The sequence below is a fragment of the Xenopus tropicalis genome, chromosome 5 (genome assembly GCF_000004195.4).
Source record: "Xenopus tropicalis strain Nigerian chromosome 5, UCB_Xtro_10.0, whole genome shotgun sequence".
NCBI lineage: Eukaryota > Metazoa > Chordata > Amphibia > Anura > Pipidae > Xenopus > Xenopus tropicalis.
In genome coordinates, this window is record NC_030681.2 from 76,627,285 (window position 1) to 76,639,616 (window position 12,332).

The following is a 12,332-nucleotide window of genomic DNA, read 5'->3' on the forward strand; positions in this document are numbered from 1 at the left end:
AGAGTTGGCAGGCCAATTGAGCACAGTAATACCATGGTCAGTAAACCATTTACCAGTGGTTTTGGCACTGTGAGCAGGTGCCAGGTCATGCTGAAAAATGAAATCTTCATCTCCATAAAGCTTTTCAGCAGATGGAAGCATGAAGTGCTCCAAAATCTCCTGATAGCTAGCTGCATTGACCCTGCCCTTGATAAAACACAGTGGACCAACACCAGCAGCTGACATGGCACCCCAGACCATCACTGACTGTGGGTACTTGACACTGGACTTCAGGAATTTTGGCATTTCCCTCTCCCCAGTCTTCCTCCAGACTCTGGCACCTTGATTTCCGAATGACATACTTTGGACCACTGAGCAACAGTCCAGTGCTGCTTCTCTGTAGCCCAGGTCAGGCGCTTCTGCCGCTGTTTCTGGTTCAAAAGTGGCTTGACCTGGGGAATGCGGCACCTGTAGCCCATTTCCTGCACGCGCCTGTACACAGTGGCTCTGGATGTTTCTACTCCAGACTCAGTCCACTGCTTCCGCAGGTCCCCCAAGGTCAGGAATCGGTCCTTCTCCACAATCTTCCTCAGGGCCCAGTCACCTCTTCTCGTTGTGCAGCGTTTTCTGCCACACTTTTTCCTTCCCACAGACTTCCCACTGAGGTGCCTTGATACAGCACTCTGGGAACAGCCTATTTGTTCAGAAATTTCTTTTTGTGTCTTACCCTCTTGCTTGAGGGTGTCAATGATGGCCTTCTGGACAGCAGTCAGGTCGGCAGTCTTACCCATGATTGCGGTTTTGAGTAATGAACCAGGCTGGGAGTTTTTAAAAGCCTCAGGAATCTTTTGCAGGTTTTTAGAGTTAATTTGTTGATTCAGATGATTAGGTTAATAGCTCGTTTAGAGAACCTTTTCATGATATGCTAATTTTTTGAGATAGGAATTTTGGGTTTTCATGAGCTGTATGCCACAATCATCAATATTAAAACAAGAAAAGGCTTGAACTACTTCAGTTGTGTGTAATGAATCTAAAATATATGAAAGTCTAATGTTTATCAGTACATTACAGAAAATAATGAACTTTATCACAATATGCTAATTTTTTGAAAAGGACCTGTATACTGAAAATTCTGCTTTAATGCTTTGAATCTGGTGCATTCAACTTTTTAAACATGGTTTTCTTAGAAATCACTTACATTGTTTGTATGTTTAAACAATTTTTAAATAGTTGTGGTTGCAAAGCATCTGCTGGCCTGATGTTTGCCTGTCTTAGCTTTCCTGTGAATGTGCAGTTTTCTTCAGATGGTTGGAAACAGATTGTTTACATGTTAGTTTGTGGTGGAAGGTCTGAGAAAAGCAGCTGTAGAAACTACCTTGTAATCACCTGGGGAATGCTGCTTACTTTTTGCTGCTGACTCCACTTGTATTTGCCCACTTAGGACACATCACAAATATGCTTAAAGTGGTACTTCACCTTTAAGTTAATTTTTAAAATGTAATAGAATGCCCTATATTTAGTAGCCTTTTCAATTGGTTTACATTCTATATTGTAGAAAATTTAATTTGCTAAAGTAAAAGTTGTGTGTTTACTTCAGAAAGACTACTATAGTTTACATCTACAAAGCTGATGTGTAGCCATGGGGGCAGCCATTCAAATTGAAACAGGGGAAAATGGCACAGGTTAAATAGCAAATTCCAGCTTTGTAAAACACTTAGGGGCACATTTACTAAGCCACGAACTGGCCGAATGCGTCCGATTGCGTTTTTTTCGTAATGATCGATATTTTGCGATTTTTTCGGAAAATTATCGCGATTTTTTCGTTACCAATACGATTTGCGCGTAAAAACGCGAGTTTTTCGTAGCCATTCCGAAAGTTGCGCAAAATCTAAGCGTTAATACTTGCGCGAAAAGTCGAGTACGAAAGATTCGGATTCATTCAAGCTTCAGTATGGTGACTTTTCTTGGGCCAGGTTGGAGCTGCAGGGTGCCATTGAGTCCTATGGGAGGCTTCCAAAATCATGCTAAGTCTGAAAGTTTCGCCCGCCGCTTATGAGCACTCAATACGAAAAAGGCGCGACAAGATACGAGCGCATCGTAACGGCTACGAAAAATACGCAAATCGTATTGGTAACGAAAAAGTCGCGACAATTTCCGAAAAGTCATAAAGGCGCCGAAAAAAATCGCAAAAAATACGAAAAAGTCGGAAAATGTTCGTTTTCCAATCGGATTTTTCCAATTCGGATTCGAAATCGTGTCTTAGTAAATCAGCCCCTTAGTATTCTAAAGAATTTGCCTTTTATCTGCTAGTGCCTTTTCTCCTTCTTTCTAGCTTGAATGGCTGCCCCCACAGCTGAACAGCAGCATATAAACTATAACAGCAAACAAACCATTTTTACTAGTATAGGGAAACACTATATTATATTTCAGTTACTTTAAAACAATTTCTTTTTTTGTTGTTACTGTTCATTTCAATTGTGTAGTCAGTGGAAGGGAAAGCATAGAATAACTTTTGAACATTTGTAAGAATTATATGTATGCCACATTGTTTTCTTATTTCTGTTTATTTATATTTGTTATATTTATTCTGTTAAAACAGGGTATATGTATCAATAAAACAAAGAAACATATTTTAAATGCATATTTATGATATTTATTATTTTTCATGTGGTTAATAGAGAATGAAGGCACTTAAGGGAATACAGAAATGTTACATTTCACTGTTAACAGTTCTACAGCACTTCAGCTTCTACACTGATATGCTATTTTTATTTTAATGATAGTGAGATGTTTGCTTCTGTTTGAATTGTAGGTGTTATGCATTAGAGAAAAGAACAAAGGAAGATTAATAATTAATGGGCTCCGAGTATTAGAAGACAGTATTTCTGCTGCTGCTGTTACATGGACAGTGGATGCGCCATTTTATCTAGGAGGTGTAGCACCTGGAAGAGCAATCAAGAATGTTCAGGTACACTACTGCAGCCAAAGTAACAATATTGACACAAAGTATAAAAGCATGTTGAAACCTCAACTGAACATAAAGGATGAACAAACACAATAGGTCCTAACTCTATGTTCCTATTTGTATCATGTCCCACATTTTCATAATATCAGATTTTTCCAGTTTATCAAACTTAACTCTTAATTGCTACCGTCCTTCTCCTTCATCACAAGGAGCATGGGCTCCTTAAGCCAGTCATTAGCATAGTATCACTCCACCAGGTTAGGTTCCCCATTGTCTGCCCCACTGTCTGATAGGACAAGATTCTTTGCAGAGCTATAGTTGACTCTCACAACAAAATCTGAAATTATTGCTGCTAGAGTTAAACCCCACAGTTGACAAAACACAAAAATACTGGAATCCATAGACTATTTGGGGCAAATATAATTTATACTATAGAAACCGCACTTGTATAAATAGTTACTTCTCTCCCTTTTCAAGCCATCACCGGACACACTTATGTATATAGCTATACGTTCATCTGTGTTGTTAATTTTCACTGCAAATAATATTTATACCATGTACTATTAGCACTGGGAATAAAACTATTCCCAAAAGATGTATTTATGGCCATTATAATACACAAGATCTGACAATATATCCTTACAAACAGTGCATAGTGATTAAAATTGTGATAAAATCTGTATCACAAATAATGTACACCCAGTTGTAAAATATGAGGATATTTGGAGTTACCTCTGAGTTCCACTTAGACTTAGACTTTGTCCTTTTATATTGCATTTATTTGGTCATGGCACTCCTAGGTAACATCTAATATACTTATTTTTTACAACAGAAAGTACATTATTTAGTATATTGAGATACTACCTATTGGTTATAATGTTATTTGTTATAATGCACCATAGATTTCACACATGGGTTAGCTTTCTGCAGTTTGATGTAATGTACCATAACTACAGTAGGTTCAATTTTACAGTGATTTTGCTTGATCTTCATTCTTTTTTTACATTTTTCCACACGTAGCAATATAAATTATATGGAAAAACTAACTGAAAAATCTTGGCAAAACATGTACAGTTGTAGTAGTCATTAGCAAGAGTGTGCTAAGAATCTAATTAGTCATCATGGACAAATTCATATTTTGGGCTATAGAAACAGTTCTATTTTCAACTGGTTCTGTAAAGACACGTGTCTATGTGAGTTGCTTTTCTACCTAAATGTTTTAGTTTTTTACTAATTCTCTAATTTCCTTAGATCAATTCAGCGTACAGTTTCAATGGCTGTCTCAGCAATTTGCAGTTGAATGGACGCGCTTTGACGTCACCTTCCCAGACATTCAGTGTAACACCTTGTTTTGAAGGCCCCATGGAATCTGGGACCTACATTTCATCAGAAGGAGGATATGTGATTCTTGGTAATAAACTACTGAATGAAAACATTGTGTTACATACCACCAATGCCCCATCTTGACTGTCTGGACAAAAGTGTTTATTTGACAGAAACACGTGAATCAACACAGACAAGTAAAATAACGTGCTGGAATGACATACTGAAAGAGCCCTCTAATACTTCAGATACCTTCAAACCAGTGTGAAATTCTGTGAAAATTAATATGCCTACACAAGACAACCTTTTCAAAATACCAAAGATAAATAGCAAATAGAACCCAACCACATGAATGTCAGACACTGAAATGAATTACTTTAGATAAAAACATCAGAATTTTAGGCAGTCCTATAGCTAGAAACACAACATACAAATACAGTCATAAATGTTTATTATACTTAATCTTAAAAAAAAAGGAACCATTGTATAATACATCATTTTCTGCGTAGGTATATTGCCAGGTTATTTAAATTTGGCTAAAGATTCTTGCTTATTATCATGCACATACACAGTGCGGGTGGCTAATGAGCAGCACATTATGAGAGGCTAAGTTAGAACCAGCATTTTATTAAGATTCATATTTTTCTACTGTGAAGATATCCTACTTTATATGGAATCTTAGCTTATGTAGTTAAACGTTTCTAGTGTAGTTATGAAATCAGCATAAAATAAAGGCGGAACATATGGCTGTTTCTCAAATGACATTTGTCACACATACTTGTGTAACATTCTAATTGTAAGTTTACAAGCTAAATGGTGCTTTCAATATTTGTTGAATGAGCAAACACAAACAAATGTTAGACAGTTACAGCCATTTGATGTATTACTTTAACTTTCCCTCTTGTAGATGACTCCTTCAGTACTGGGTTAACGTTTGAGTTTGCCCTTGAAGTCCGGCCACGAAACAACTCCGGAGTTTTGATTCATATTCAAAATGTGAATGGAGAGTATTTGAATTTGCACATGAAACAGGGACAGGTAGGCAAAAGATAAGGTTTCTTATTGTTTTGTTTAATTGTAATTGTTCTTTTGCTTATTTGCCCAAAGAAAGCAGATACTTTGATTCCAACCAACACAGTGATTAGTCAATCAATAGTTCTATCTAGACTCTGTTAGGGCTCTGGCACACGGGGAGATTAGTTGCCCGCGACAAAACTCCCTGTTCGCGGGCGACTAATCTCCCCATGTTGCCTTCACCTGCCATCCCACCGGCCACAATGTAAGTCGCCGGTGGGATGGCAGACGCGGCGGCGCGATTTCGGGAAATCGCCGAAAAAGACTCGCGAGGCAACTTGGGGAGATTAGTTGCCTGTGAACAGGGAGATTTGTCGCAGGTGACTAATCTCCCCGTGTGCCAGAGCCCTTAAACAGAGTTAGAAAGAGCTATCAAAATGTAGGGTAAGGCCTGCAACAAAAGTATACATTTGTCATGTTATATTAGACTGAGTAAAAAATAAAATACTGCTTCCATAATTGCGTGATTCTTGAAGTGAAAGTAAAACTAATTATTAAAGACATGAGGCGTGAACAAGGAGCAAGACAGTGTGGTATAGTGATAGGTTAGAACAGTCATTGATGGTCGAGTAACTAGGCTGTTGGCAAAGACAGGCAAAAAGAGATTTGTTAATAACAATGATGGTTAAAACAAGCAATTAAAGAAGAGAGGGCCCTGACACACAGGGCGTTTCATCTCCCCATGAGAAATCTCCTCTTCTGTGGGTGATGAAGCACCTAACAATGCCTACCCTTTTTCTTTCATTTGAATCGCCAATAAAATTGTTTAAAGGGACAGTAACACTAAAAAATGAAAGTGTATAAAAGTAATTACAATATAATGTAATGCTGCCCTGTACTGGTACAACTGGTGTGTTTTCCTTAGAAAGACTACTATAGTTTATATAATAAAGCTTCTGTGTAGCCATGGGGGCAGCCATTTACAGGAGAAAAGGCACAGGTTACTTAGCAGATAACAGATAAACCCCCATTATATTCTACAAAGCTTATCTGTTATCTGCTATGTGCCTGTGCCTTTTCTCCTTTTTCCCAGCTTCAATGGCTGCCCCCGTGTTGACATAGCAGCTCATTTATATAAACTATAGTAGCGTTTCTGTAGCAAACTTACCAGTTTTACCAGCGCAGGGCAACTGTACATTATATTTTAATTACTTTAAAACACTTTCATTTTTTGGTGTTACTGTTCCTTTAAGGCTGCATTTTTGAGCAGTTACCCTGGCAAAACACTATTTTATCCAAAATAGTATTAGCTATTAGGGTGCTGACACATGGAGAGCTTCATCGCCCATGGGAGAAGAAAATTCCTTACAGTTAATGAAGTGCTTCATATGTCAGTGCCCTAAAAGCAACTACTTATAAATTGTTATTGAGAAGCAGCTGATTAAAACATTGGTGTAAAGAATGAGAATGGCAGGTGCAAATATTGTTAATCGAGTTGAGGGTTAAGATTTATTTTATCTTTACACTTTAGATATTAAAGTAGATTTGCACCACATCCATAATTGTTTGATTCAGTCGACCATAGAAAGCTCCACAATAGATCTGGCCAAATACCAAACAATCTAAAATTTTAGTTGCATATTAACATTTGAGAAAAATAAAACATCTGCGTAACATCTTAATAAGTTTATAACTTTAAGGGTTCAGATCGAATCCTGGATCTGGTGCATCACTATTTAAGGCAACATCAATATGCACAATCCAGCTAAGTCACAATATTTTAATACTGAGACATTATTTACTTGCTTTGGTTTGTACCATATACAATTTGAAGGGTTTGGCAATCACAAATGAATGCCAAAATAAGGTCCAAAACAACAGACTACTACAGAAATCTAGTGCAGGATGCAATTGCAGAAAACTGAGCAGCCACTTTATAAATATGTAATTCTGCATAGTTACCAACCACAGTGCTATGTAAAGCATGTGACAGCTGCTTATTTAACTCTGTACCAAGGCATTATAGGTTAATTGTAGACCTAACATGATTTTCTGAAGTATTCATATGTAGTAGTTCTCTAGTTTATAAAAAATAACTGATAAAATGCTAATTGCATCTTCCTACAGGTTATTGTAAAGGTGAAAAACGGCAACCGAGAATTTTCTACACGTGTCATACCAAAACAGAGTATCTGTGATGGCCAGTGGCACCGAATTGCAGGTGTGTATAATCTACATATTTTGTAATGTTTGCATTTAGGAATAAAATAAATATATTAAGTAGTAAAATAAATAAAGTATTTCAAATACAAATACATGTCCCTGGTTCTGTAACTATACAGCTGGTAGTTTTCACCAATATTTCATGTATACACAGATTTTTTTGGTAATATTATTTAAGACGCATACACTGAATTTAAAGTATTGCGTGAACCAAAAATAAAAAGATTTGTTTTTCTACAGGAATTTTGCCCAGATACTAATACTATTTATCCAAATCATCACTGTATTGTTTCATGTTATATGCAACTAATTTTACACTGAGGGGATTGCACTGCTGTATAGTGCAGCATAATTTTCAAAAGTGGTTTAATCCTATCTCTTTTGTTTAAGTGATAAGGGATGGAAACGTAGTGCAACTGGATGTGGATTCTGAAATAAACCATGTAGTGGGCCCCATTAACACCAAGGTGCTGGATCTTAAAGAGCCTGTGTTTGTTGGAGGTGTACCTGGTAAGTTACTATACAGTTTTGTCTGGGCCATTCACCCTACAGCAGCCTGTATTATTTAAAATAAAAAGCACAGAAACCCAGATGTTATCAATGGCTATATTTCAGAACAAACTGTAACAGACACTTTCCCAAGATACAATTCTAAAGCTAGTTAGATCTGTTTATTTGGTGCAGTCTATTACTCATTATTATAAATAGGACAATAAGTAGCTAATGCCAACCTGTGTATAGATAGCTTTTTATGATTTAGGGTTACTACTTTTTCTAGGAGCACATTAAAAATACAGGGCTAAGCAGGGCTGCATTCATTGTGGTTTCCCTTAATATATCAGATAATATTGTAGCTTTGGTATATTCATTACACTACCAGGTTTTATTTTGTGGGACATTAACATGAAGAAAGGGCTGCTGCTATAAAGCTCTGTATAATAAATTAATTCTAAATTTTTGTAGCGGAATCCTGCAATAAAGGTCAACTAAAGAAGCCCTACAAAAAGCCTTACTTTAAAGGTGACCTGTTACCCAGACATAAAAAGCTGTACAATAGAAGTATTTTCAAATTAAATATGAAACATTATTTTTTTTTATTAAAACATCCATAGCTGTTATAAACTCATTTAGGAATTTTAGTAGTCAATCATATTTTGCTTTCTCCACCTAGAGCAGTGCTGTCCAACTGGCGATTTCCCTCTGTGTGGCCCCCCACCTGTCTGGCTGCTTTGATAACTTACCTTTGTGTAAGCTTTAAATTGTATCAGTACTGGCCCCCTGCATGGTTAACACCTCAGATTCAGGCTGTAAACCCCCTGTATTGTTTAAAAATGTAATCCCCTGTGTTGTTTACACATTTTAATCCCTACATTGTTCATCCCCTGCAGTGTTCACACCTCAGGCTCAGGTTGTAATCACCCACATTGTTCACCTGTTCACACCTCTGACTGTAGGAGCAGTAGAAACCCAAAAATAAACCCTGCACACTATAAAAGGAACATATACTGAGGTGGTACTGCAATTAAAACGTTTTTTAATATATAGTTATTGTGCAGACTGTAGGAGCAGTGGCAGCATTGTGTCACTGTAGGCTGCCTGTGTGTGCCATACTCTGCCTGCCCTATGCTGCCTGCATGTGCCAGAGTATGGCACACACAGGCAGGGTAGGGAAGGCATAGTATGGCACACACAGGCAGGCTAGGGAAGGCAGAGTATGGCACACACAGGCAGGGTGGGGCAGGCAGAGTATGGCACACACAGGCAGGGTGGGGCAGGCAGAGTATGGCACACACAGGCAGGGTAGGGCAGGCAGAGTATGGCACACACAGGCAGGGTGGGGCAGGCAGAATGGGGCGCACACAGGCAAGGTAGGGAAGGCAGGGTATGGCAAACACAGGCAGGGTAGGGAAGGCAGAGTATGGCACACACAGGCAGGGTAGGGCAGGCTGAGTATGGCACACACAGGCAGGGTAGGGAAGGCAGAGTATGACAGGTTTTTGCTGTACTGCCACCATTAATATAGCTATGGTCATGCGATAACATGGGTGTGGTTTCAAGTGGGTGTGGTTTTAAAAAGGGGAGTGGTCAAAACTAGTTTCCATTATTGGCCCTCCACCACGGAGGCCGAAAAAATTCCGGCCCTCCGTGCCACAGAAGTTGGACAGCACTGACCTAGAGGATGAACAGGCAGTTACTTTCACTTTCCATTCTGCACTTTCTAGATATCACTTATCACATCTCTTATTCCCCCTTCTTGCTCACTGTCTAATTGTGTAACCTGTGAATAGGCATGGGTGTCAGTTCCCACATTTTGGGGCCTGCTAGTTGTTTGTGTTGGTTGTGTATGTTTGTGAAGGAAACTAGATTAATATAATTTATATAGTTTAAGTAAAGCTTATTTTGCCTGAGTAGCACATTAGAAAGGAATTTGGAATTATCTCTTAGGGTGACAGGACCCCTTTACAGAGGAGGCACTTTCTGTTAAGAAATAAGGAAACATTTAAAAATGTGAGCAAAAAAACATCCTGGTAAAAGGCTGTGGAAATTCTCTAGAATACCGGAAACATTTTAAAAATGTATCAAAAATATATTTTACAGGAAAATGTTAGTAACATTGATGACAATTCAGGATACTACAGTTCAAATTTTTTTTATAAATCTTTTAAATGTATTTGCAGTGTAATAGTGAATTTATTTGATATTTGAAAATAGATGTTTTTTACATAAAAAACATATTCCCTACCTCTAGCAGGGTAGAACTCTGCATAAACCCCTGGACAATTTTATGCAGACACTGACAATTATTATATTTCATGTTTTTTCTGTTTTAAGGTTCTCTACTCGGACCTACACTGACTACACGCAACTCTTTTACTGGCTGTATCCGTAACTTTGTGATAGACGAACGTGCTGTAAGCTTCAATAAAGCATCTCTCGTCAGTGGGGCAGTGAGCATCAATTCATGCCCTGCAGCTTAATTTGTCCATGCTGTACAAACATGTTCATAATAAACAAATAATTTCTAAATAGTGTTGGTTTACTGTATATATAGGGAAGACCAGCTTTCTGCGCTATGAAATAAAACATTCCAGATTTATAAAGTATTTATAGGATTCCAGCAAAGAGTTTGTATGTTCTCCCTTTATCTTCCTGAGTTTCCTTTGGGTACTCCAGTTTCCTCCCACATTCCAAAAACATACAAACAGATTGATTGGCTTTTTATAAGATTAAGACCATATAGTGTGTGAATATGATAGGACCTTAGATTGTAAGCTCCTCTGGGGGCAGGGACTGATGTGAATGATCTATACTCTCTGTAAAGCTCTGGGGATTATGTCAACAGTATATAAATAAAGAATAATAATGATCTCCAGGTAGTCTGATTTCCTCCCACACTCCTAAAACATACAGGCAGGTTAATTGGCTTCTGAGGAAACTGACCCTACTTAGTGTGTGAATGAGATAGGGACCTTAGATTATAAACTACTTTAGGGCAGGATGCAAATGATGTATGTAAAGCCCTGTGCATGTTGTCACTATATAAAGGATAATATTAGTATGAATGTGAGAATGAGATGTTTATATTGCACAATTTAGAAATATGGGAAAATTTGGCAAACATGATAGCTGTAGAAAAATGCTTCATGTAACCCCTGGCATCCTTAGGAGCAGGAACTCAAAAATGGTCTCCTTAACTGCAATTGCATTTATTTTTTGGGTTCTAAAGAGGTGCCAGTTTATCACCTAGAAATTATGCCTAAAGCTTGTGAAATGGTGGAAATTGATAAAACACAGATTATGGCTTGTTGGTCAGAAAGGTCAAAGGTAACATCATTTTTATTAGTTGTTGTTTGGTAATATGTTACATCAGTGAGTGTAAATGATGGCTTCACAAAGCAGGTTATAGGCTCATAGTGCTGGAGCTACTTCCTAGTGGCACATTCATCAAAGTACAAGTTCGAACCCCGAAATGGGAAAAATTCGGATTAGATATGATAATTTATGATGATTGCAAATATGGCGAAAATGCTTACGAAAAAATCGGAATAGTCACAATAATATCGTATCGGCCATCCGAAAGTCACAAAGTTTTCTTATCGAACGATCGTAAATGGCGGGAAAACCTTTCTGACTTTGATCCTTCTGTGAATGATTTTGGAAGCCTCCCAGAGGACTCAATGGCACTCTGCAGCTCTAACCTGGCCCAAGGAAAGTCACGATACCGAAACTTGAATGAGTCTGAAACTTTCGTACTTGGCGCAACAATACGATTTTGTCGCACAAATATTGTCGCAAAGTACAAAGAAGTCATGCAAAGTACAAAAAAGATGCATAAATGTATGAAAAAGTCGCAGAAAATAGGCACAGTACGACCAAACAAGAATTTTTTGTATTTTATACCTGTCGTACTTTGATAAATGTGCCCCCTAGTGTTCATTAATAGACTTGAATACTAAACAGCACAAGGCACCTAATCAGCAATTCACCTTTATGTTATGGTGTATTTGTAGTGGGATACAAGCAGAATGCCAGTGAAAGAAATGTGACATCTGCTATTAGCCTAAGCCAGGATGTTCCTAAACTGTATGGCTGGCCACCATAGGGGTAGAGCAGTAAATGGTAGAGCCCATCCAGAAGACTAATTAGAATGTGATTTTATGGAAATGGTCTCCAAAATATTCTTAAAAATCCAAATTCAAGGTTGGTTATGTGGATATTTGAGATTATACTTTCTATGTATTTTTAAAATACAACAAAATGGTTAAAATTACAGTGTCTCGTATCTGTCACCTTGCCATGTCATAATAAATTGCAGTGCTGAACACAA

At 37.8% G+C, this 12,332-nt stretch overlaps 1 protein-coding gene across 2 annotated transcripts in view; it reads left to right on the plus strand.

The window, feature by feature from the left end:
* The window catches only part of lama4 (laminin subunit alpha 4), an 89,111-nt gene extending 78,238 nt beyond the window's left edge, over positions 1–10,873 (plus strand). For both annotated transcript variants that reach the window (XM_002936937.5, XM_031902347.1), the window contains 6 exons: positions 2,792–2,947; positions 4,196–4,355; positions 5,175–5,305; positions 7,409–7,502; positions 7,895–8,014; positions 10,337–10,873. In XM_002936937.5, the coding sequence (XP_002936983.2) occupies positions 2,792–2,947; positions 4,196–4,355; positions 5,175–5,305; positions 7,409–7,502; positions 7,895–8,014; positions 10,337–10,482 (807 nt within the window). In that variant the 3' untranslated portion in view covers positions 10,483–10,873. The remainder of the gene's footprint in view (positions 1–2,791; positions 2,948–4,195; positions 4,356–5,174; positions 5,306–7,408; positions 7,503–7,894; positions 8,015–10,336) is intronic.
* The last annotated feature ends 1,459 nt before the right edge of the window (positions 10,874–12,332 follow it).